Raw genomic sequence first — 27,117 nt, 5'->3', positions numbered from 1 at the left:
TAGCTTCCTCGCAGTGGTACTGAGAGAACTTTATGATGCTCAGATGAAAAGTACTATGTAACTGCAAACTATTATCATCTTTTAAGAAACATAAACTAGTTAGTTTTGCATTGTCACGTTCATTTTTAATGCCCACAAAAGCCATGTTTGTGCACATGTTCCATGGCTGTATGCATATTGTACATATCTATTGCAAAACAACATACAAAGACTAGAAACCACAAACCATCACCTGAATGTCCTTTGGTTAAGCATCCACATTGCTATGGTCTGAATGAATAAGATCTCCAAACCTTTGCCAGTGTGACCCTCGCTAGCAGCTGGTGAGCCTAATTTAAACCAGGTGCCAAAAATCCTTGTTTAAAGTTTCTTTTTCTTGGTTTGTTTGAAAACATTCCCCAGGCCTGAACCTTGATCAATCACTCAAGAAACTGATGCACTCCTGAAATCAACTGAGTTACACCAGCATAAAATGGAGAAACAGCGTCAAGATGTCTAGAGTGGCTCACAACTGTGAGTGCCGTCCTCAGGGCAGACGCTCCAAACTGGTTGTATGTTCTAGAATTAGAATTCACCAACCCAGTAACAAGTGTGGACTCCTGAAGCACTAGAACTGTCTTACCATGGAGTCGCAGACAGAGTGGAATGCCCAAGGGGACTATCTTCCCCTCCCCTCAGGCAAGCTGGACTATGTGATAGATGGTCACTTTACACCAAAAATCACAATACTCAGTTTAGTACCAGTCAGTCACTTACCCCAGGTCATTTGAACTCCGATCTCAAACCAAAGACAATGCCTGTAGCCAATCCTGTAATAAACTAACGATTTATTAACTAAGGAAAACAAATCAGAGTTATTTATAAGGTTCAAACAGGAAACATACACACACAAATGAGTTACCATTAAATTTAAAATGGTCATATAAGATTCTATAATAAGCAGCTCTATATGTCCTTATGGGCTGACCAGGCCAAACAGCATGGGGATCTCTTGCTTATGTTTAGGAATCTTTACTCCTCCAGGTCCAGACAGCATAAAGATCCTGGTTTCTTCTTGTCAGGGATTTTTATCCCCTGTTCCCCAGAATCCAAGCGGATGGGATGAGTTCATGCACAGGTTTTCACTTTGTAGAGGAAGTTAGGAATGCTATCAACAAGGTCTCTGTCCTTGATGCTACATAATGCTTATTTGCCTTCAGTGGGCCATCTTGTGTGCAGGACGAACACTTTACCTTAATTAATGCTGCTTTTCCTGTTTGAGTTATACAGTGACAGAGGTTTACAGTGCAAACATTCAGTATAACTTTATACCATGGGATAAAAATATTATAAGTAGGATTAATGCATGCAGAATCCTACTAACATTCCATGAAGTCTACACACTAAACACATTTTTAGAACTTTAATATCTATTTTAACTATACTAACCCACAGATAAAGCCAGACTGGCTTCCAGCTGTGCATTTGTCAGTGTCCAATGAGGCCTGGGGCCTTGGCATAAGCTGGCACCTGGTCTGCCAGGGTCACATACTGATAAAGCAGGCCCTACAATTTTATTCCTGAGACAAACTATAATCTAGAGGATTTATCAGCTTTTCTGAACACTGCAAACAGATAACTGTCACTCCATCTGTTACAAGTTCCCTGGGATGAGGGAATTTGGAAACCATTCACCAGTAAATGTATGACCTGCAGCCCTGCATAGGAAAGACCATAGTGTTCTTGTGTTCTGAACATCTGCATTTTAAAAAACAGCCAGACCAAGTAAGCATTGGCTGCTGCAGTGAGATGCAATGGTTTTTAAAAAAAAAAAAAAAAGTGGGAGAGGGTTTGTTCTTTCAAGATCAGCAGTTGGCAGCTCTCCTTGTTCCAGATGCTCCAGATCTTTTGCTCTGTTGTAGTTTCAGAATATGGGTATAATAAATATTTCAGAAATGGTTCAATGGCCATCTTAGAGTGTACTGCTGTATTGCATTATTAGTCCTCTAAATTGGCTCTTTGCAGTTAACATTTCACAGCTAAAATAGCTAGTCTCTGGTGCCACAGAAACACTTACCGAAGGAAGACTTACTCCTGTTGGGCAAGATCTATACACTCCAGTGAAGGATCAGTGAATAACTGGGTACAGATTCAACCTAGCTTGGGTTGAAGGTGATTGCAGGTCACTATTCAGGGAGCTATCTGAAATAAGTTAGTGCTCTTCATACCACAACAGGTACTATTTGGCAGCTGCAGCCAAGAGGCATGGGATTGAATGCCCCTGGAAAGCTAACCATCTCTTTGCTCCAGTAATGGTCCCTGGGTGGGGAAGCTCGCACTAGGGTTGCTTGTGCTGTTCCTATCTAGGTTTTCATCACCATAATGTCTGAGATCCTTGTTTAACTTTTATAGCATGTTAGTCTCCAGGACTGTCAAATCACCACTTTTCATGGCTACTAGCTGGAGCCAACTCTCTGCTGCAGGATGCTCAAAGAAACTTCCTTTGTAGTCTAGTAGAGCTGCAGGTGCTCAGCATATCTGAAAATCATTATTTAGGTGCCTAAATAAGGGTTTAGTTGCCTAAATTTAGGCAACCACATAGGCTGAAGGGAATTTTGACAATTCTGTTTGAATTCCATTGTACCTTTAAGAAGAATAAGACGTACTTTTGCAATACAATGCATGTTTGTTTGTTCCATTTCCCTTTTTGGTTTCATAATTATTTTGATGTCCTCTAAAACAGCACACAATGTTCCTTGACTCATTTGTTTTGGAGGGGAATGCAAACCAACTGCAATATCCCATGCTACGCAGAACAGCTGACAAATGACTAATAATTTAAGCTGATGATTTTTCTTATTACAGGCATAGGGATATTACTGGCTTTGCAAGATTATATAGCATACAGTGAGATTTTTTTTCTGCCCCTTACTTCAGCCATTCCAGTTTAATATCCCTGCAGGTATAATGTGCTGTGCTGCTGAAAGTTCAAGGCCTCTTATGAAACATTATATCTAATACTGTCCACTTGATTGGGAGTTAGATACCATGCCAATGTTTAAAGGTGAATAACAATGCTGAAACTCTGGGGTTTAGTCAAAGTTGCTTACTGTGATTTTTTTTTTCCCACTTCCGATCCCCATAATGCCAGACACTATTTCTGAGTAGAATTGAGTGAAAAACACACACACAAAAGTTTCCATAAATAGTTGAACTTTTAAATGATTAGCTTTGGCAATGTCTGGTCCTCTTTCTGTCTTTGATTGCCATGAATATTCGAGTAATTGACCTTAATTGAACAAGAATGTTAATGAAAAATGCATTTTTCAAGTTGTATCTGTAGAAGCTAGATTTTACACTTTGCACGCACAGTGGTAGAGGTGCTTCACTTCTCGTCCCTGTCCAGCAGCAGAAGTCCTGAAATACCACAGAGAACAGCTTCTCTGATTATATTTCTAGCCCATGTGGAACATGTGGAACCAGTACATACTGGAAATTGACTGAAAGACCCTGCTCTTCTGAGATTTCTTGCCTTATTGCTAGATCAAGGAGATATGAATAGTTTGGAAATCTTCAGACTAAGTTTTTGGGAGGCTTGTAGTGACTGAACTAAATCGCTTATCTCTCCCTTTCCCTTTTGTCCCAAAAATTCACCTGGGACTAGATAGGAAGAAATTGCTGCACATAATAAAATGAAAACATGTATTTTGTAAATTTGCAGAGTCCAAATGTATAGTTATAGGAACTTCTCTCAGATGTACACTGGGCAAACTAACTGTATTATAGTGACCAATTCATTCATCAAATGTAGCCCTTTTTTCTGTTCATGAAGTTTTCATGAACAGACTTTGATCTTTGCAATTTTACAATACTTATGCACACATGTCAACTTCTGGATTGTTAATGAACTATTCAATTACATCGTTAGATTGTCAATCATGAATAATGAATCACATAATATAGTTTCTTCTCACTGAGTCAAATGATTAAACCTCTTTAAATGGGTTGAACACATCTGGGCACAAATAGCAAATATCTTGTTTTCATGCAAATCAATCATGTTTTCAATAGCTGTTCAGAAATCAAACAGATGTTTGCAAACACTATTACTATTCAACCAGCTTTAACTGGATGTGTAAAGAACTGATAATATTAAACATGTCACCTTTAGGAGAGGGCAATAGGGTACAAAATGAAGCTTACAAGGGCCAGCTAAGACAATTGTTTGTGAAGTAAAAACTAAACACTTTGAGCTATTAACTTTTCCTTAGAATTCTTGCCGTCTCGGTATCCATTACTTCATCAAATTCAGCAAATGCTCTCCCCTCAAATCACAGTACTTGATTACATAAATGTCTTATTGTTGTAGGTATTTCTGGTGAGGAAGATCAAAGGATCTGATGCTGGCCAGCTTTATGCCATGAAGGTACTTAAGAAAGCAACTCTGAAAGGTATGGATTAGGACACGGGGCTGAAAATGCTATATCTCTTGTACTATAGAGTATACTTTTATTGCGATGTTTAGGATTTGTTGGCATAGTTCTGGAGGATTTAAGAACACAAAAGCATGTTCTTATCAGCCTCCACCATTCAATTTCCTCATTATGGACTGAACTTACTAAAACTCCACACTTCCAGTGCAACACTGTGCCTTTAAATAATTGCACCCAAAATTTTGCAGGATCAAATAATAGCTGAGGAAATGTTATTTAACAGGACCTGCAAATCAGGCAATAGGTGCAGGTGTTCTCATTTGCACCTGCAATAAATTGCAGGCAGTATTATTTGTGGGCACCAAATTAGAGGGCAGTTCTGAAAATTGGTCCCTAAAATTTTTACATCAAAAAAGTTTTTTTTGTGTTTTTTTTTCATTTTCAATATTTAGCCATTTTAAGAAAATGCTCAATATTGTTGCCACGATCACTGGCAGATGCAGTTATAACTAATTTAATAACTAAATTTACAGGCAAGGAAAGCTGAGCACTGATTGTTACAAAAAAAAGATAAATAATGAAGAGAGAAATTGTTGCTCCATCTGTAATAGGTACCATAGCTCAATCTGAGTAGCAAAGACAGACTTGGTTGCCGTATGGAAAAATAAAATGTTGTTCTGCTTTCTCATTTTATTCTAGTTATAGCTGTGCTTGAGAGAGAGTTCAGTGACTCAATTCACTTTTATTTTTTCCTTTGGCCATACAGTATTGGAGCCAGAAATTAAATAAGGAATTTGGTATTTGCTAATTCTGCATGACTTATTCACTATTTTAATAAGGATTATTTATAGTTCTTCTGGGGTTACTTTTAATTTGCATCTGAGTGTTGGCATCTCTGTTGCTGAAATACTTTTAAATCATTTAAATGTATTTCAAGAGTAGAAAATAACTCACTATTGATAAAAAGTAACCCTACTGAATGATTCTCATTATATATTTGAAAAATCATGGGCTCAAACTTTCAAGAATGACAAGTTATTTCTGAATGCCTAACATCTCTCAATTTGGATATCTACAATCAGTAGTAATTCTAGGTAATTTTGGTTATGACTAACAGCACAGTAGATGTCAAGTGGCTGATGACATGACACAGCAATTCTCTTGATCACCAACCAAAACACGCAAACAGAAAACTAAGCACTCACATAGCATCATTTGACGTCAAAGCCCTTTACAAACATTAATTAGAAATGCTGAAGCAGCTGCTGATCTTTCCATTTAGAATTTATATAGAAGAGTTTGCATTCTGCTGTTTTTCCTGGAATAAACATCCATCTAAATATTTCTGATTCTAATGGATAAATATTTGTGTGTGTTTATACATGTTTATAACAGAGAAAATCCTGAAGTCTTTATTCATAGTCAAATTCTCCGGTACCTCAACTAATCAAAACTCTGAGTATTCTCCACCTGTGAGAATTATTTCTGTCCTGTGAGAAATCTGAGGAAAGAACACATAGCTTGTTACTATTTTTGTGAACCCACAAAAACATAACCCTTCCCCTGCAAGAGTTTTTTTTTATTTTTTCACGTCTCCGTATAGATGAGTAAGGTCCTTGGCGCAGGAACAACCTCTGGCTTTCTGTCTTGTGCAGCACCAAGTACATGCTCACCACTTAACAAATAGAATACATTGTCTGCGGTTTTGTAGCTGTGTTGGTCCCAGGATATTAGGCTGTGGGTATGTCTACACTGGAAACTTGGAAGCGCTGCCACGGGAACGCTCCTGTGGCAGTGCTTTGAAGTATGAGTATGGTCGTGTGCTCCTGGTAATCCACCTCCACAAGGGGATTAGCTCCGAGCACTGGGAGCCTGTCTACACTAGCACTTTAAAGTGCTCAGACTTGCTGCATTCATGGGGGGGGGTGATGTTTCGTACCTCTGAGCCAGCAAGTTAGAGCACTATAAAATGTAAATGTAGACAAGCTCTGTGTCTACACTGCCACTGTCAGCGCTAAAACTTTAATTGTTCGGGGGGGGTGAAAAAACACCCCCCCTGAGCAACACAAGTTTTAGCACTGAAAAGCATCAGTATAGAGAGCGCTTTATTGCCCAGAGTGGGGAGACACCCCTCATTCGGGGTGTTTATTTTTGTGACCACACTGCCCATGTCATAGCACTGCAGGGATCTCACTGTAATGTGGGCAGTGTAACCATACGCTTAGAGAGACCAGGTGGAACAGATTGTTTAGCATAAGTAGCTAACAAACATTTCAAGGAGTCATTCAAGGTGCAGTTGCCCAATAACACCTTTCCAGTCATGAAGTGGGGAGGGGGAAAACCAGGGTGAGGTTGTTAGCAGGTTACAGATTGTTGTAATAAGCCACAAATAGAGTGTGTCTCTTCAGTCTGTGATTTTTAGTGTCTGGCAAAATATTTAAGCTCACAGGCTGGTCTTTTGAAGATGTTGTGCAAGTTTATTTTGAGACTGAGGACTGGGAGGTCAAATAAGTGATCACTTCGTGAAAAGTGTTGACCCACAGGTGATATGGTGTTTTTTTGTGTCGAGTGTTTCTGTGTGAGTCCCTTTAAGCATGTAGTTGTCTGTCTGGTTTCACTCACGTTGTTACTGGGATATTAGGGCACTGGATCTGGTACACCACATGGTGTGATAGGCACATGTAAGACCCAGGTATCCTGAAAGGTGTGTTGTGGGGGGTGTTGACTCTCGTAGCAGAGGAGAGATGTCTGCAGGCTTTGTATCTGTTCTGTCAGGGTCTGGTCCTTCTTTGAGTTAGCATCATAGGCACTGACTCGGTGGGTGCTCCAGGGCTGGAGCATCTATGGGGGGAAAAGCGGTGGATGCTGAGCACCCACTGCAAACAGCTGTTTCGTAGCGTACAGGAGGGACGGGGTAGGAGCATGGACATGGCGCGCTCAGGGGAAGGTGTGGGGCAGGGGTGGAAATGGGCATGAAGAGGTGGAGTGGGGATGGAGCAGGGACGGGAAGGGGATAGGGTCTTGGGGAAAGGGGTGGAGTGGGGGCGGAGCTGGAGGTTGAGCACCCCTGGCACTTTGGAAAGTCGGTGCCTGTGGTTGCCGTGTCTTGGTCTGTGGGGAGCTTGTTTCTGATAATAAGCTTGGAGAGATAGGGAAGTAGTTTAAAGGCCAAAAGAAATTCTACAACCTCATCCCACATGAACCCACCCCAGAGACCTTCTGCAGGCTTCCCAAGAGACACAAACAAGGGAAACCATCATACCTGGTCCTGGCACTCTTACTGACAGAATATCAGGACTAATAGAAACCATCCTCAAACCACTCATGCACAAATGTCCAGCTTCCTCCAGGACATAACTGACTTACTCCACAACATGAACAAATTCTCTCAGAACACCATCCTTGCCACCCTGGATGTCACCTCCCTATACACCAACATTCCTCACAATGACAGCATCACTGCCTGCCTCAAATATTTACAAAACAATGGATCGTACTCAAATATCCACTCAAGACACATCGCCAAACTCATCCACGTCCTACTCACCCATAACAATTTTACATTGAACAGATGCTTCTGGTTCCCCTCCCCCTGCATCTGCACAACATCACCATGCTTCCTAGAATACTCCACAGCTGCTTTTCAGAAATTTTGGTAGTAACACCTGGAAGCTATGACAGGAATGTGATCTCTGCCAGATCCCACCTGCTCCATTCAGATGAGTCACAGCATGGAGATTCCAGTCAGAGTGTGTGTTTTTCACTGACTTTTGTGCCCCTAGGTATCAGCATAGGGTAAAGAACAAACGTTCGTAGCCCAGATCAAAGGTGTGGGGAGGTCCGCATTGGCTTCTTACAAACATGTTATCTGCCTCGAATTAACTGGCAATCAATTCACTTGAGTTACAAAAGTGAAGACAGCCCAGAAGTGTGGTGAAGGAAGGGAAATATTAAGAGCCGCAGTGAGAGCTGCTGTCAGTGAAGTTCCAAAGAATTTGGCACAGAGGATAATAGTTTTGACAGCTTAATTTGATCTTTAAGTGACTTCTAAATTATCGCTGCCCACCCACACTGAGTAGGGCTGGAAATCCCTCCAATTTGAGGTATTTATTACCATGTCAAATGATGGGTGCAAATGCATCAGTGCTTGCTAGCTATAATTCAATAATTACTGGCAAAACCATTGCTGCCCAGGCTCTTTATTTTATTTATTTATTTTTGTGCTACCCACCCTGCACTGAACTCCATAAAGCTGTATGTCACCTCCCCATGAGTAAGGCTAAGATTTTTGTCATGGATATTTTTAGTAAAAGTCAGGGACAGATCACGGGCAATAACTACAAATTCACGGAAGCCTGTGACCTGTCCCTGACTTTTACTAAAAATATCCCTGACAAAATGGGGAGGGAAGAGGGTCCCACACTTACAGTGGCTGAGAGGTCCAGGAGCCGCCACGGACTGGCAGCTGCAGGGGGTCGCCACCCGCACTGCTAAGAGGTGTGGGGTACTCCACTGCCTACGGCGGCTGAGAGGTCCAGGACCCTCCCACAGACTGACAGCTGGGCAGCTCTGGGGGGGCCACTTCCCACAGCAGCTGGATACTCCAGGGTGGTACCCCAGCCAACTGCGGCAGCTGGGCAACTCTGGGGGGCGGGAGTTCCCCCCGGCTGCCTGTGGCAGCTGAGAGCTGCCCCGGGACTGAAATGAAAATATATCACTGACGTATCTGGAAATCACAGATTCCGTGACATAATCGTAGCCTTACCCATGAGTAGCCCTTGCAACCCTAAAAACCATATTGGTTGGTTGGTTTTTTGTATGGAGGTAAATTTACAACAATATAAAGGAAGTGGGGTGGAGGGGGAGGCGAGGATGACAGCTTAAAAAAGGCTGCCGTAAACCTTGCCTGTTTGGATTAGTCTGAGGAGCTAGTTTGTGGGTAAAGAGTATGAGGCGTTCAATGCATGTTTTAACCAAGGGGTTACCCACTTATGGTGAATCTCTTATTCTTTAGCAATAGATAATCTCTCCAGGCTAGTTATGCCTCATTATTCAGCATGATCCCAGAGTTCAGTGGTAGCAAAGGTTATTGTAAAAACTGTACAGAACCTTTCACCTTCAGCAATCAATAGTTTCCAGTATTCACGGCTCACAATGAGCCAGTTCTGTACCAAGAGAGCTCTGAAGTTCAAATATCTCTCTATAGAGAAACATAGTGTTTAGAGATGGAAAAGACCTATTAGATAATGGAGTCCCTCCCCCTTCAAGGGCAAATGTATCCCCAGTTGTGGCTGTATTGTATTTTAAACTGATATTAGATGTTAAATATTAAACAGTCTTAGAATGGAACATTTGCAAGGATATGAGTAGTATACACAAACTCGTGTGATAGGAAAAATAACCCTTACTAGTATTAAAATAGTACATGTATGAATAGTCATATATTTATGGCATGGATACTTGATAGTGGAAAATGCTATAGTTGGGTATAGATCAAACCAAAATTAGTTACTTAATGACCCATTGCCTTCAGTGCTTGCTGCTGGGTGCTTAGCACTTCTGAAAATCGGACCATTTATTTATAACCCTAAATAAGGATTTAGAAAACTAATTTTAGGCACTCACTTGAGGAAAAATCTTTGGTAATACGTCCAAATTTTTAGTATTATCTGTTAGATGGATACTAAATGAGGATACAAGGCTGCAGTTAGGGATGTTTGCAGAACTTAGTCAGAAAATTCAGAGTTTCAGATGTTTAGTGTTTCTTTTAAACCAAGGTATTAACATGAGGTTCTTTTTGTTTAATCTATATTTTTCAAACTTAAAATTGTGTTAAAGTACTACTTGTCTAGGAATTTCTTAAAAGTTGTGAGGTGTTTTGAATAAGCCCTTAAAAAGTGGAAATATTTTAAACACTATAAGAATTATTTTTCTTGAAAGTATTTTTTGGAAAACAGACAAGAATATAATGTTTAACAAAAAACTAGAGTATTTCAATGAATCAGGACTGCTCTTCACACCCACTGAAACTCAGAGGACAGAAGCAGTGAGGCTCCTCAGTACTCTATCAGAAACATGGCACACAGGAAGTTCAGATTTACTAATTTGATTCTCATTGTTGCTCTGAAGGTGTTTACAGGCTCCATCAGCTCTGCCAGAAAAGGTTCAAAGTTCCTTGATTAGGAGCTGTTTTGAATCACATAAATTATAAACTCCACTAAACATATCTGAAGAGTTTGTTGTAATGGAATACAAGGACTAACTGGAGTTCAATTATGAAGACACAGCCCTGTAAGACGTTCTGTAGTAAGTGGCACCCTAGGCATATAGGGATAACTCAGTGGTTTGAGTATTAGCCTGCTAAAGCCAGGGTTGTGAGTTCAAGCCTTGAGGGGGCCATTTGGGGATTTAGTTGGGGATTGGCCCTGTTTTAAGTAGGGAGTTAGACTAGATGACCCCCTGAGGTCTCTTCTAACCCTGATATTCTATTCTATTTTTGAATCAGTGCTTTTGAACTTCATAATGATAGTGGTGAACATGGATCTTACAAGGTCTGCAAGATGGGCCTAAGGACTTGTCAGAGGCAGGATGTACCTGCTGATCTGGTCAGCTGTACTGGCAATACCTGCAGATTTTGAAAACTTTGTAGTGAGAAGCTTCTAGGTTTCTTGAGGAACAGAAGCTGTTTGGCTCCCAGAGCACAGCGGTTTCTGCCACACTGCAGTTTATGGAGCTTACACACAGCATGGTGTCTCTCCCCCAAGTTTCTAAATCCCTTGAACAAATGGCACAGTCTGTATCTGCAGAGTTTGTGATCTTCTTGAGTAAAAGCTATTTGGTTTATGGTGTTTACAGCTGTGCTGACTATGCTGTAACATTTACAGATTCTGAAAAGCCTAAAAAGAATTTTATTTATTCCACAGAATTTGGAGTTCTCAGAGGTTAAATTAGGCATAACAAACTGGTAATTAAACACACACATATATATACAAAAGTCCCAGATAGTAGATGTCATTCAGGACATCATGCATCAAAAAATTGGAGTTTCCATACTGTAGCAGTGGCTTACGTGTTCAGCTATCAGGTGCAGTAACTCACTCAGTTTTCCCCCTCACTGTGCCTGCCTCAGTTTCCTGTTGGTGGTTGTGTAGTTTAGTCCTGAGGCTAACCCCTAAAACTTCTCTGGTTCTGTTGTAACAAGTCCACTGAAACAACATGAATACAGAGTCTCTAAACATTCACCCCTTGGTGCAGAGTTTACAAAGAACACATCACCCAAATAAACAAATTTCACTCATTGGTGCATAGGTACAGAGTCCTATACTACTGGGCTCTTCCACAGCCTGTGTTAAACCTTTGAACAGAACTACTCTCTCATCATCTCTGGTTTTCTAGCCCAAAACATTGCCTTTTCTTAAGCCCTCCCTCATTCTTGTACTGTTCCTCAAAACCTCTTCCCAAACTTTCCAAAACCCTTGAGGACCGTTTACCTCGAGAGACCCAATAGTGCGTTCTGTCCCCTTCAGGTCAAGAGACCCAAAATAGGACAACCCTGGTCACCCATGGGTCTGAGGGAAGACTGCCACTTATATTTCCCCCGCAACCTGGACCACATCCATTGTTGCCTAACATACAGGTCCCTTGCTCCTTGGGAGCTACAAGTCCCAGAATGTCATGGTTCTGAACCTGGAAAGTGGACAGAGCTGGAACCCTGATATGAAAAACAAAATATGGTTTATGCTCTTAATGGATCACTTGACAGATATTTTTGGGAAGAATGTAGCCATATGCCATGAAAAAAAATAGCCATGGTTATACAAGCTCATTATGTAAGAGAACATATATTCTGAAAATGTCACCCTGAACTGGAGAAATGTAAGTACCGCTGCTAGTATTGATTGCAAAATATTTCTCAAAAAGCCAACACAAAGACTTCAGGTCAAAACAGTTACCAAAAAAAATCATACGGAAAAAAAATCATTAGAACTTTCTTTTTTTATGCCTGCTTCTTTCCAAAGAGCTTCTTTAAAGATTGACTCACTTGCATCTAGATCTTAATTTTTGTATGTGTGTATTTATAGTTCTTGCTGTTTCTTTAGTAATTCAGAGCACAGGTTCAGATTTGGATGAGAGGGCAACTTTTCTCTATAAAAATAAATTCTGATCACACAGTATTTGCGAGTTATATTGTCTCTTTCTATTCAAGCCAGCTGGAAATTCTCATTGTATAAGGTCCTGATCAAATTATAGCCTCATACCAATGATGCACTTAGAATTGTTAAGATCCTGCACTAAGGGGAAAAAAATCCCATTTCTGAGGACTTTAAGCCTCTAGGGCTATATAATTTCTTAAAATGCTATTGTCCTTCAGCAGTGGTGTTTTTTAATAGGAACTCAGTGTCATTCAGTAGAATTATACCTACAGGTCAGCAGCAATTATAAAACTGTGTGCTTGTACGTTTTTAAATAACATATTGACTGGTCTACCCATCTTTAAACAATTGATGGAAACCCACTGGAGACCCCATCAGATGTTGTTTTCAAAGTTATCATGTTATATAGGGACAAACAGAGAAATGCCATCAAGTTGAATATAGAGCCTCCTTTTGCTCAGCCAAAATTAATCAGTTTGGAAACATGCACTCTACTAAATTCAGGGGAAAATAATTCAAAACATATCAGATGGTGGGGGTTTGGGGGCGATGAATACTGATTTGAATGACAGTAATCATAATTTAGTATTTTGCATGTTTAAAACTTGTTAACTGGTTAATTAATCACCATAACACAACCGTGAGGAAGGTGGGTGTTAGGAGGAAGAACTCAGAACTGATTCAAAGGCCAGATTCACCATTGCTCCCAAACAAAGGTTAATCTAAATTTGAAGTTGTCTAAGCCACACCTCTTCTCTACATTTTATCGGTTTCATATTTTGTATCCATTGATGATTCAACACAGGGTCAAATATAAACCCCCTGAAATGCTTGGGCTCTTTGAAAGGTTACGTCTGTGCAACCGGCTGATGTCACATTGGCTGATGTCAACAACTCTGGATAATAGGAAGTCCTATGACTAGTCACAGCCCAAGCCAGAATCAAAAGAAATTGACTCCTAGAGCAAGTTCCATTTCTGGTCTTTTAGCAGTAAGTAATTGGTGATCGAGGCACTGTGAAGGAATGTACTACTCCTTTAAAGGATAGGCTGGAGCCTATGGCTGGAACAGCTTGGGGTGTAACAAAGAGGCCCTGCCTCACCCTAGGGCTGTGCTACATAAACAGGAAGAGGAAGCTGAGCAAGAGAGGAAAGTATTAGTGCAATAGGACTATACAGAGATTTTTATTTATTTTTAATCTAGAAAAAACTGCAAATGTATTTCAGGGAAATACCCTGATTGCATAAACATACTGTCACGGAGTGCGGGCAAGTCAGGGCCCTGTACCCCCGGCTTCCTGCGATTCATCATGACTCTCAGCTAGCCAGTAAAGCAGAAGGTTTATTTAGATGACAGGAACACAGTCTAAGACACGTTTTGCAGGCACAGACAACAGGCTCCTCCCACTTAGGTACATCTTTGGGTCCCAGGAGCATCACAGCCCCCTTGAGGGGGTCGGAGCCCTATCTGTGCTTCCTTCCATTCCCCAACCAGCTCCTGAAAAAACCCTTCTCACTCTCCAGCCTTTGTTCAGCTTACCGGGCAGAGGTGTCACCTGGCCTCTAACCCCTTCCTGGGTTCTCACGTTATGTGTTTAGGTATTTTCTCTCCAGCCAGTCTCCCATCCCTCAGTGCAGACCGTCTTCCCAGGCCAACACCCCCGACTCAGCATTCACAGACCACAGTAAGAACAGTCCCAGTTTGTCACACATGCCTGGCAATTTCTTCCACAGAACAAATTTCTGTTGCATTCGTTTTGACCAGTTTTCTCTTACGCTTTCACTCATGCTCAGATTATCTAAAATTACTCTTGATAATTGTTGGGTTTTATCTGGTTGTCAATCAGAGAGGCTCCACCTTTTCTTTCCCTTTTTCAAAATGTATTAAAAAAGCAACTGCCCTTGATCTGCAAAGTGCCTCTGAAGATGTTTCCATAGAATGGACTGTCGAACTATTGGCAACTGTTTGAAATCTCCAACAAATTGATTAGTATTCCTCCAAATGGTTGGGTTGACATGTGCAGGTTCACTTGTCTACATCTTGCATTTTGTTTTTTTGTTTTATTTTATTTTTTTCAAGTAGTGAGCAGCATATCATACTCATTTCATCGGGGACATTAAAATTGCAGGTTTCCAAATCCTTGTGTTACTTATGATCCAATTTGCTATCTAGCTCTTGCAAGTTTCCATAAATTCCAATATGTAGAACACAATAAATGAGTGGCCCTGGAAACACAGCTGCAGCTCCTGTTTTTAAAAAAAAAAAAAAAAAAAAAATATTGAAAGATTTCAGACCCAAATTTGCTACAAGAAGCTCAAGTGATAGGCTTGATCATAGTGCTATTACAACTTCCCAACTTTCCCTTGGATTACAGTTTTGTCTGGCAGCTATTTGCAATTGTAGTAAATCCAAAATCTGCTGCTGCTGCTCTGCAGAAAAGACTGCATGTCGTATTTCATACTGTTGAATATCAATATCATCCCTCTTTGCTGTCGATATAAAAGATTGAAGACCACCCAGATTGTTGTAGTTATTATAAGTGGCCCTTTAGTGGTGACTGAGATCTATAGCATGTGTTCCAATTTCAACCTGTCTAGCTACTCCATTTGGTCCCATACCAGCAGCAGCCATCCACTTATGTAAAACAGGATTATTTTCAACACCAGCTTCATATTCATCCTTAACAGCTACAATTTCTGACATCTGAGGCTCTTGCAAAACATTTGGCTCAAAATTATCTTTCCATGTAGAGAATGTTTGCCAATTGCTTCATATTTTACTATGTGACCTTCAAAATGATGTGTTGGTGGTGATAATTGTTCTAGTCTGTATCTAGCACAGAACAGCAGGTGTTCTTCCTTTAACCTATCTTCGTCCTTTTTTGTAATATTTTGTGAACTCTATTGGCTTATTTTCCAGGTCATCTGCATGCTGTGGACAAATTTCTAGTACAGAAGGAAGAACAGTGTCTTCTGCTTTCCGTGTGGATTGCTAGCTATTGTTCTAATTGAACATTAACTGATGCAAATACCCAGCTGCAATGATACAATGGGCATACCATCAAAATGTTAAACGTTTCTTGGGCTGAGTAGTCAGAGGTGGAAAAACCCAATATTGTCCTTTACATTGCTACATTGAACATCACCAAACAATTCCTCAAGGGTTCTCCACTTGAGTTCCCCTTTACTGTCATATTTAGCTTTGTAATTAAGATGGGTCAAAGGAAGAATACCTGCTGTTCTGTGCTAGATACAATGGATAGGATGCACTGTACATCCGTATTGGCACATCATTGTTCACATATGAATTTATTGTGCAGGTTCATCAAAAGATCATTTTTCGCAGTTGTAAGTTGTCCCTGTCCTATTCTGTTGACCAGCTCAGTCGTGTCCTCTAGGTCAAATGGGAACTTAGAGCAGAACCCTTCATTACTGGTTTTCTGTTTTTTGTTTTGTTTTTTTCCTTATCTACCTAACTCTCCTATGGACTGATAACTAGTCCTCATCAGCACCATAAAGCACTGGGTGATCCTTCAAGCTATAAAACTTCCACAGGTGTTGAAAATCTATATGATACTAAAAGTTCTCCACATAGAAATGTGAACAAATTAGTAAAGAAATCAGCCCAATTTTGGAATAATTATGAAACAATGAAAGGATTTTCCTTAAGTTTTGAACATTTTCCATTTGCTGTATATTTTTTTGGCATTACTAACTAATCTGTTTTTTAATCTAGCCGTTTATATAGTTCAGGCCAGGGCAAATCATCTGCTCTTAATGTGAAGAACAGGGTTGGAGGTTGCAAAAACAGTATCCTGTCCAAGAGTTCACTGCGGCATGTGCCAGTAGATGTTAGTATCCCTCAAAGAAGAATTGTAGAACATTAGATTTTTGGCAAGTATAAGCTCTGCTTTCGGTAGTCTTTCATCTGTCTCATAAATACCATTTAATTCATTCCTCCACTGGGCCGTGTTTCCTAGTGAATAGAGCATTAGACTGGAATTCAGGAAACTCTGGATCTGTGCTTTGCCACTGACTTACTGGGTGACCTGGGAAGTCATTTCACCTCTCTGTGCATCAGTTTTTCCATCTGTAAAATGGGGATAATGATACCTATCTCCTTTTGTAAAGTACACTGAAACCAACTGATAAGCATTATATCAGATCTAGAAGGCATTGCACATACTATTCCATGCTGAGAAGTGGTCCGTGGAGTTTCGGCAAAAAATCTAAATCAGATTTTTAGCAGCTCTTCTATCTCTGTAATTCATGAAGTGTTTGAAATAGTTGGATGGATTGACCGTTAGTAATCAGCTCTCAGTGAGTAAATCTGCAGCTCCATTGGGAAATAGATTGATATGGCCTTTACAATGCTACCCAGTCTTCTCAAACTCATTGATGGTCTGTAGAAATTTTTAGCCATAGTATAGCCTCACTTTCTACATGAGCAGTGTTTGTTCTGTTTGCTGAAGGAGTTGCACCAAGGGAGCATCCAACTGTAATCACCACTTACTCCTTTTCAGCTGCCTCCAATCATGGTACATTTGTAGTTGGCTGGTGATCAAATGCAATACTACCTTTAGGGAGCTGCAACAAACTGTTTTCATTTATTTCAATTTCCCTGTTGAAAAGTAGTGATATTTTCTGTTACAAATGAGCATTTTTACTGTTTTCCAGTTAACATGGAAATCAACATACCTATTTCCTGTATTATCACAATAATACCCTTGAAGGCAGTGAGTTTAATGAATGCTGAAGCCACCTTGGTATAGTGTTGACATCTTGTGGAAGGTTGTTCACCTGTTTGCAATAATCAAACTGCTGGCTGTTAATTCTGTATACCAGGGGTAGGCAACCTATGGTACGTGAGCTGATTTTCAGTGGCGCTCACACTGCCCAGGTCCTGGTCACCAAACTGGGGGGCTCTGCATTTTAATTTAATTGTAAATGAAGCTTCCTAAACATTTTAAAAACCTTTACATACAACAATAGTTTAGTTATATATTATAGACTTGTAGAAAGAAACCTTCTGAAAATGTTAATGTATTACTGGCAAGCAAAATCTTAAATCAGAGTGACTAAATGAAGATCTTGCACACTGCGTCTGAACGGTTGCCAACCCCTACTGTATACTAATGCTAGTGGGCATACGCTGGCAATCTGCAGTGCTTCACCCCGCATTAGTTTATGTAATTCAGGAGCTTGTGGTCTGGAATCCATGCACTTTTCATCAGAAAATATATTAATTGGATTTGTATATTTTCTACATCACTCACCAATGCTGTCAATTATGACAGTCTCTATATACTCTCACCACAATTGTGGTTTTTGCTTCATAGGTTCCAGCCATCCAAATCCCTGCGAAAACTTGCTTCAATACAGAATTGACTCCCCCCACCCACCTCCTCTGACCTATGTACTCAAATTGTCACCTCCCACCCCACACTGGAACCCATAAGGATTACAATCAAACTACTATGTCCCATTCCATGCTCTATGGAGACCCTATCCTGAAAGCTTTCCTGAAACCCCTCTTCTGGCCTTCTTAACTGCCTCCCACCCCAGCCAATCTCTCCAAGATCATAATCAGAAGCAAGCTCCCCCCAGAGCAGGATATATCATCTCAAAGCAGCACCAGAAACAACAGATGCAAAACCTACAGGCACATTTCCACTGCTACAATGGCCAACAACTCTCCCTCCCACCCCAACATAAGATCTGTGGGTCCTACACATGTGATGTACCTCATGCAATGCACTAAGTGCCCCAATATCAATTATGTGGGTGAAACCAGACAAACATTAGGCTCTTAAATGAACTTGGACAGGAAAATGATAAAAAGCCAACACCCTAGCACCTGGGGGTGAACACTTTTCACAAAGCGATCACTCTGTATCTTGACCTCTCAGTCCTCATCCTCAAAGGAAACCTCTACAACACTTTCAAAAGACACACCTGGGAGCTTGAATTCATAACTTTGCAAGACACTAAAAATCATGGTCTTAATAAAGAGACTGGATTATTACAACAATCTATACTCCACTAACCCCCCTCCCCTCCTTTTTGTCCTATGATTACAAGAGTGTTAATGAGCCTCTTCACCTTGAATGGTCTCTTAGAATAAGGGCTAACTCAAGTTACAGTGGGGGAGGTTTAGGTTGGATATTAGGAAAAACTTTTTCACTAAGCAGGTGGTGAAGCACTGGAATGGATTACCTAGGGAGGTGGTGGAATCTCCTTCCTTAGAGGTTTTTAAGGTCAGGCTTGACAAAGCCCTGGCTGGGATGATTTATTTGGAGATTGGTCCTGCTTTGATCAGGCAGCTGGACTAGATGACCTCCTGAGGTCCCTTCCAACCCTGATATTCTATGATTGTATGCTAAACTATCTGTTCAATCTCGTATTTAGCTGTAACATTGAGTTTCCCTTTCCCAGTTCTGAGGAAGAGTTCGGTATAGCTTAGAAGCTTGTGTCTCACCAACAGAAGTTGGTCCAATAAAACATGCTATCTCCCTGACCTCTCTCTAATATCCTGGGACCGGCACTGATACAAAACACTGCATACTCTCTACAGCGCCAATTTATTTTCACATTTGGGCAATGTTTCTGTTTGTGCCAATAACTGCATGATGCCCTTGGCTTTCTATCACACATTCACGTTGTAGCATAGTTTCCATAGCAAGGATAATTGCATTACACTCACTATTAGCTCAAAGCCACCTTTCGGGCTCAGAAGGAGTTTCATATTGACAGCATTCAGATTGCTGTTTAGTCTTTGTAGATGCCAAGTTGTTTGATTGTGTGGATGATGTAGGTAGTGAACTGTAAGACTGAAAACTAAACTTAGTACACCTATGCAGGACATAGATGTAGCTAGGTAGGTACTTATTTTAAAGTTACCTGATATCCGTAAGAAAGAGTGTTGAATAACCCAAATTTGTAAAGTGAGAGTATTTTAGACTTCCTTTTTTAACACACACACGTTCCCTCAGGTGAGGGTCTCTGTGTCCCCCCAGTTTCCCCTCTAAAGGACTATAGAGGAGTGGCTAGGGTTGGTGTAGCAGTGCTCTCTGGTGTAGTGTCCCTGCTGATAGTCACTCCAGTGCTATGTTGCTCTTCCCATGACTCAGCCACATCTCACATTAATTCCATTCTTTCTAGCATAACAAAGGCCAACAATTAAGTCTAATGTCCTTACAAAATATCTTTGTGCCCAACTCTAAGCCCTATGGTCCTTGCACTCACTTGGCTGAGCTTTCCAATGTCCCTATCCCCTTATATCAGGGAGCGACATGCCACCTTCTCTGGTGACTGGTTGGGGAATACCGGACCTCCTACTCCTCTGGGCTCCAGGCTGGGGACCTTGTAGTCTGTCTATTCAAATGTACCCCTGCTATTTCCCTGGGTTTCTTTTACTATAACCTTTTACCAGGCTTTCTCCCCACAACCTCTTCAGATTCATCCTTCTGCCAGGGCTAGGACTTGTAGGTCTCTCCCCTGGAATCCCCTAACAAACTCTCAAACCATTAAAATATAAACATAAACCCACATCTTCCCTCCTTGGACTTTACCTTACATCTGTCTTAATTTTCCCCTGCTCTGTTTCCTGACTGAATGCCTCCCAGGGGCCTCTCCCTGTAAGTCCCAATCTTGCCCTTTTATGAGGGCTCATCACCAAAAGCTTGTTCCATGTCACTTGTGGCCAATTTGGCAGCCTTCTCTACTCAGGTGAGGATACCAGGGCTTCCCCCTAGACATGTATTCCTCAGATGCTCAGTGGACTCACAGTGATAGCATTTTCTGGGCTTCTCTGCTTGTACAGGAGACTTGGGCCGAGTAAACAGGGGAATGGGGAGGTGAACGTCCAGCCTCCTTTTTCCCAGGGTAAAATGATGATTCTGCTTTCCACCAACCCTGCACCCCTCTGCCAGTGGTTTATGTTTAATTGCAGCTTGTGAGTGCTCAAAAGAGCCTGCAAAACCAGCTAATTCACCCACTGCATCCACCTTTTTGTCCCACAAATACTGTTTTACATCATCACTGAACATATTCAGGAGCTGTTCCTGAGTAACCAGATCACACATTTCTTATAAGCTTGTAATACCTTTTCCCCTCACCCACTTGTCTAACAACAAATCTCTAATTTCATTTACATAGGCCACATTACTTAATCCAGATCCCCTCTTAAGACTTCTGAATTTAACCCTGTAGGTTTCAGATGTAATCTGAAACTGTTCTAAAACCAGTTCCTTAAATTTACCACAGTTTGAAGCATCAGCAATAGGCATCTTACTGAATATGTCCAGAGCTCTCCCAGACAATTTTGCAATCAAAGTGGTCATTTTTGATCTTCGGGAATCGCATGGAGAGTACACAGTCTCTCAAAGGTGATGAAATATTTGGCAATATCACTGGATTCATCATACTGTGGGTACAAGCACTCCCATTTGTAGATTTGAGGGGAAGTGGAGCCAGCTGCCGAAGGGTTCTGTCTCTTCCACTCCATTACAGCCAGTTCATGCTTCTGGATCTCAATTTGGGCCTGTATTTCTCTGTCTTTTAATTCCAGGGCTTACTGCCTCTCTTCTTGAGCAGCTTGTTGGGCTAACCTCCGGGCATAAAAAGCTGCTCACTGAAGTTTATACATTTTTAACTCTGCTGAATACCCACTAAAATAGACAAGAGGATGATTTCTTCTTCTGCTAGATAGTTGGTGATGGCATAAGTAGGCAAAATATGATTTTTATTTTTTCATAATTTTGTTGGATGGTATCAATGTTCTGGGGTTTTTCAGCTTTTTATTATTTTTTTAATCTATGTAAATGTTCACAGTTGCAGGAAATTATGGCACATCAGACAATAACTATTTAATGACAGTAGATTTTGAGATTTAAAAAGTTTAAAACTTTATAACTGTTAAACCACAAATTAGGGAGACAAAGTTGATGAGGTGAAATCTTGGACTAATTTCTGTTGGTAAAAGACAAACTTTCGAGCTTGCATAGAGCTCGTCTACAGATCTGGGAAAAATACTTGAGTGTGACGGCTAAATACAAGATGGAACAGATTGTGTTAACTCCTTATGCTAAACATATTGTAAGAGACCATTCCAAGTGAAGAGGCAGTTAACATCTCTGCAGTCACAAAAGGAAAAAAAAGGGGGTTAGTGAGTTACAGACAGGGCCGGCTTTAGGCCGATTCCCCCGAATTGGGCCCTGCGCCCTAAAGAAGAGTGCCTAATTTAGGAGCCTTTTTACTCACCTGACAACATTTCGGCAATGGGTCCTTCAGAGCCACGGAAGACCCAGAGTGGTGCTCTGCTCTGGATCATAGCACAGGAGGAGGTGGGGCTAAATTGACTTTAAGCTACATTTGCAGTCATAAGTACTCATAAATCCTGTGTCTTTATTAAGTCCATGATTTTTAGTGTCTAGCAAAGTTATGAATTAAGTTTCCAGGGTCATCTTCTAAAGGTGTTTTAAGGATGAGAACTGAGAGATCTGATATGGAATGATCACTTTGTGATAAGTTTTCACCTATGGGTGATTATGTGTGACAACACACTTCTTTGGTCACATCAGGGCTCAGCTTTTCCCCCTCTGGCATTAAGGGAGTCTGGGGTAAATCAGTCCCTCTCAGGAGGTTTAATATTTCTGGTATATGCTGGTTTATTTACAGTATTGGTCCGTGGGCTTCTTTAAACAAAAATAAAAATATTACATTACCTAATTCCCACTGGAGTTAGGAACAAACACAAGATTTCCCCTTATAAAGAAAAACAACTTTTTATCTCGGAGAAGCCTTTTGTCCTCACTGCACACAGCCCTTCTGCAGCTTGCTTCTCATACTTCCTTCCTTTTCTTGCTCACTGGAAGAGGTTTTTAAAGGTCATAGGCTTCCCTTAATTAGACTCAGGTGCCTCTTTCAGTTCATAGGGAAAAAGGCTTTAACCATTTCAAAACTTATACACCTGCCTTCAACCAGGCTTACAGAACTGTCAGTTCTGATTTTGTCACTTATGTCAAATTGTCAGCATCACATGTCAAGGTATGCAAAGTAAATATCCTTAAATCAAACTCTGAATTCTCAAGCAGCATTTTCTTACTTTGCCTAGCTGTAAACTTTGATTTATATTGCTGAGGGAGGGGGGAATTCTTTGGTTTGTGTGTGTATGGTGAACTTGATATTTACCAACATTTACAGATTAAAAATCTAATCCTTCCAAACCTAGATTTAAGGCAACTAGATGCATTTTCATAGCTGAGTATAAAGATTTAGACACAGAGGGTGAAATCCTGGCCCCATTGTAATTGATGTGAGTTATGCTATTGACTTTAGAAAAGCCTTGATTTCACTCCAGAAACTATCTGAACCTTATCATGTCTTCCATCAGGCTCCCTATATGCCAGTGAACACATGCTAAAAAAATAATTTGTAATGGATTAACCATTATGTTTTGCTGCTGAAGGGGGAGAATGCTATATAGCCTTTTCTGGTGTGTTCTTTCTGTTCATGTGACCTAGGACTGTCTATTGCAAACCCTTAGTCACTTTGTGCTGGCACCTGTCCAAGGACTGGCGTTCATTTTCAGTTAAATTTACAGAATAACCTTCTTCTGACTTTACATGTTAAACTACTTGATGATTGGACTGAAGACTTCTTTAACTATTCTGACAAAAAAGCAATAGTTCCTTTTACTGGACAGACATAAACAATTGAGCCTCACTATCTAAGAATGTCTGCACAATGTGTCGAGCTGGAGAAAGCTACGTGTTGTTCTGCGTAAATGTTACCCGAGAATGTAGTGTGTTTCTTGAAACAGTAGAATTCCAAATTCCCCTGGACTTGACATGTAAATACTTCCAGAGGCCAGGGTTGTAATGTTCTGGGCCTGAAGAATTTATAAATAGAAACTAATTTAGGGTGTCTTATGTCTCCTAAGTAAAGTGACAGCCCTTGTTTTTCATATGATGTCCTAGGAACTGAAATGTATCAGTTTTTCATTTCACAAATCAAAACATTTGATTTATTTTTAAAACTACAAAATGTTTGCCCAAGGCATTTTGCTAGAGCAAGTAGAATTTGCTGTTTACCAGACACAAACAATCCTATGGAACAAGTGTTCAGTGTGCTGGTCAGCATTTGGAGTGAAGAGAAAAGTCAATTCAATGTGGACATGAGCAAAACAGCAGCTTTGATCAAAGTGAATATTAACAATGTTTGTTCAGTATTTCATTATCAATTCACTCACAAGATGAAATCACTTGAAAAAAATCTACCATTATGTCGTCACAAAATGTCCTGTTTTTAGTCTTGCAGGGGTGGGACACTGTTTTATTTCAAAAGGTCACCTTTCTCATCTTTGTCCTCATGAACTGAAGCACAGTATTAGAGAGATCCAAAGACTGGCCAATGGAATTTCAAGCGATAAAATAGCATGCAATGTCAGTCTCTCATTGGCCATCATCAATGAAAGAGATCTTTTAATGAGCCTGAACTTCGAAAAACTGCACTCACGACTGTGCATGGCAGCATAAGCAGAATCCTCAAACCTATCCACACATTAGGAAAGGTATCCTTACGCTCTGCATCATGAATGAATTGGAGAACTTGCAGTGGAGCGTGCTTCCCATTTGGCAAAATGTGATGGATGTTGTCCAATTTGACATAGGTGTTTATCATTCATGTCCAAACATTCGCCACATGTCAGCATGTGGTGAAGGTCTGTACAAGTGTTCCAGAGTGTTTTCCTTACTAAGATCATACAAAAAAAACCCAGGTCTTTTCATGGTGCTTCATTTGTCCAAACCTTTCTTCGATAGACACTCAGGTAGTGTCAATGAGCAAGCAAAAAACCACCCTTTTTGAATTTTTCTTTTGAGCATCTCTATCCTTGTAATCAAAGTCTCTCTTCTTGCAATGAAAATGAGTTTCCTTGAAGACAGGTGCAACTCTTAAGTTTTCTGCCATTTCTTTGGCAACAGTGAGGGCCTCTTCAAATCTGTTGTCTCTCTAGACCACAATGAAATCAAGACAGCATCTCATCAAAGTAGTAGCGGTCGCAACATCCATCAACCTGAGTTCGTAATGCCTTGCTTGCAACATTTACGTGGAACAGAGATCGTGAGACCAGAAATTTGAAGTCAGTGATTGGGTTTGCCAGGCTTTGCACCTTGTGTCAGATTCTGGCCTCGTCTTTATTCAACTGCACCAGCTCCATCACACATCATAAACCTCAGTCACTTGGTACCTCACTGGCCTTATGCTGTCCATGTGGCTCTCCCAGCGAGTGTCACTTAGTGCTTCATAGTCAAATTTGTAACATTGTCCAGGAAGATCTTCCACCTGATAGTTGATGCTGAAAACAGGACGTATATCCTTTGCGGTACTCTGAAGAGAGATATTGACTCTAAAGAAGATGACACTGTATCTGACACAACCAAGTTGAGGGAATGGCAGCCAAAAGGCATGAAGAAAGCTCTTGGATCTAGCACAAGGATCCTTGCCTGGTAAACAGCACCTCAAGCCCGGTGCCTCCCAAGCCCAGACCCCCAGGCAAGTTGCCTGGGTCATCTGCCCCTAAATCTAGCCTTGTGCATTACATATATTAATAATTAATTTAAAAATTACTAAACTATAATCTTAAGATAAAAATGTCAAAATGGAAATAATTTTTTTTCAAAACAGTGTTTCAGTTGACTCAATTTTTCCCCAGAAATTTTATTGTGTAGGAAATTTCAACTCTTTGTTCCAATTAGAACTAAAAGTATTAGAAATGTTATAATTCCTCATAGAATGGAAATCTGGAATTTTGACCAGTCTACTGAATGTATAGTACTGTGACCAGTCTCTGTGCCTGTCATGAATAAAACTCAATTGATGGGACAGTTCAAAATCCCACTAGGCATAATCTTCATTGTGAGAGAGTGTGTGACATTGTCCATTCCGCCCAAAGATTTATTCCCAGTTTCCACTTGATATTATTTAAACACTTTCAGTCATGACCCTAACAACATATATGTATGAGGGTGAGAATCTGTGCTGCACCAAAGAGGTGCTGCACAAGCCTCATAGCATAGGAGGAGGTGGGGCTAAATTGACTTTAAGCTACATTTGTGCGTCCTACTTCTGGGTTGCTATGGGAACTGGAAAGGTTTGTCATACTTTAGGCAGCCCTAGGGGCCTGTTTAACTAAAATGAGTCTCTCAGGACTACCCTATGTGTAGCAGCACTGCCTAGAATTTCAGTCCTAGCCCTGCCCCTAGCCTGCCCTCTATGCAGGGGTTTGCAAATGGGTCCTCGGAAAGCAGCCGTATGGCCATCCACTGCAGTGCCTGCACTGAGAGAATCTTCCTTTGGCCAGAATTGGAACTTCTTGAGCCCCTTTATGCCACTCTGGCTCTCCTACCCTGTGTAAAGGGGACAGAGCAGGGGTGAGGATTTCACCACATCTCTTTGGATGTTTATAGATAACTCAAGGGGGGCTCTTAACAGTTTTCAACCACCAAAACTGCATATTTCACTGCTATGAAATGCTGCAGAAAATAATTGCCATAAAAGGCAAAACATTGCCATTTTCACACTTTATGGCAAAGTGAAGTGAGCCAAGCATTTTGCACCACTGTGTCTGTACCAGCCAACTGGCATGAGCATCTTTTTAAGAACAAAGAAAATAAATGGCAATTGATTACACCAAGTTGGATGTATGAAACTTGCCACCAGGAGAGATCCACCAGATCCTGGCTGGCTGGCTCATCTCCATCTCAGACTGGAGAAGAGAGAAACAATTTCTTCGTTGTTCATGTTGACTTAGTGACATCACAGTAACAAACACAAGGCAGACCATCATTTAATTCAGGAACATGCAACGGATATGAAACATTTGGGCTCTGGATAGGAGAGATGTGGGTGCTGACCTTCCATGGTAGGCGAGCAGTCTGCTGGGGAACATCTCAGCATGACAGTAGCAATAAAGTGAACTAGAGCTCAAAGGAGAAATGGTGGCACAGGAGCAATGCTGAGGGGAAGTTTAGGCTCTGTGTTGATTGCTTGATTGGCTTTGGAGTAAATAACGTAAGACGTGTAGGTCTTTTCCATGCCTAATTTCTATGAGTTGGGACTAAATGTTAAAAGGGAGCACACGCGTCTTGGCGAGGAAAAAGAGACCATCCTACTGTGTAACGATTGTAAGTTTTTCATCATTTAAATACTGTATACATTGTCAGCTAACTCTTCTCTTCACGATCATAACAATTTTCAGAGCGATTACTGATCACATTTAGCTGGGGCCCCTGTAGCCCTAATGCCTGGTTTACTTGTTCGTTTCTTGTTTTAAAATTTTGTGATTCCTGTAATGTGGGTAATTATTGCCTGTCAGTGGCAGTTAATGCAGTAAGTGCTGGTATGGCTTGCCGTAATAATATATCATACAGCTAGGCAACTAAAGGAAAATGTAATATTAAGATAGGTTACAGTAGAATTTGAAACCAGAATCCAATATTGCATGCATCGTTTGACAGCAAATAATGTCAAATAAAGGCAAATAATTCTAAAT

At 40.7% G+C, this 27,117-nt stretch overlaps 1 protein-coding gene across 4 annotated transcripts in view; it reads left to right on the top strand.

Annotated features, from left to right (window-relative positions):
- RPS6KA2 (ribosomal protein S6 kinase A2) overlaps window positions 1–27,117 on the top strand; it is a 464,767-nt gene that overhangs the window by 296,591 nt on the left and 141,059 nt on the right. For all 4 annotated transcript variants that reach the window (XM_075064103.1, XM_075064105.1, XM_075064106.1 and 1 more), the window contains one exon: window positions 4,349–4,430. In XM_075064103.1, coding sequence (XP_074920204.1) covers window positions 4,349–4,430 — 82 coding nt within the window. The remainder of the gene's footprint in view (window positions 1–4,348; window positions 4,431–27,117) is intronic.

This window comes from Chelonoidis abingdonii, chromosome 3 (genome assembly GCF_003597395.2).
Source record: "Chelonoidis abingdonii isolate Lonesome George chromosome 3, CheloAbing_2.0, whole genome shotgun sequence".
Lineage (NCBI taxonomy): Eukaryota > Metazoa > Chordata > Testudines > Testudinidae > Chelonoidis > Chelonoidis abingdonii.
This window is presented reverse-complemented; position numbering and strand designations above follow the sequence as displayed.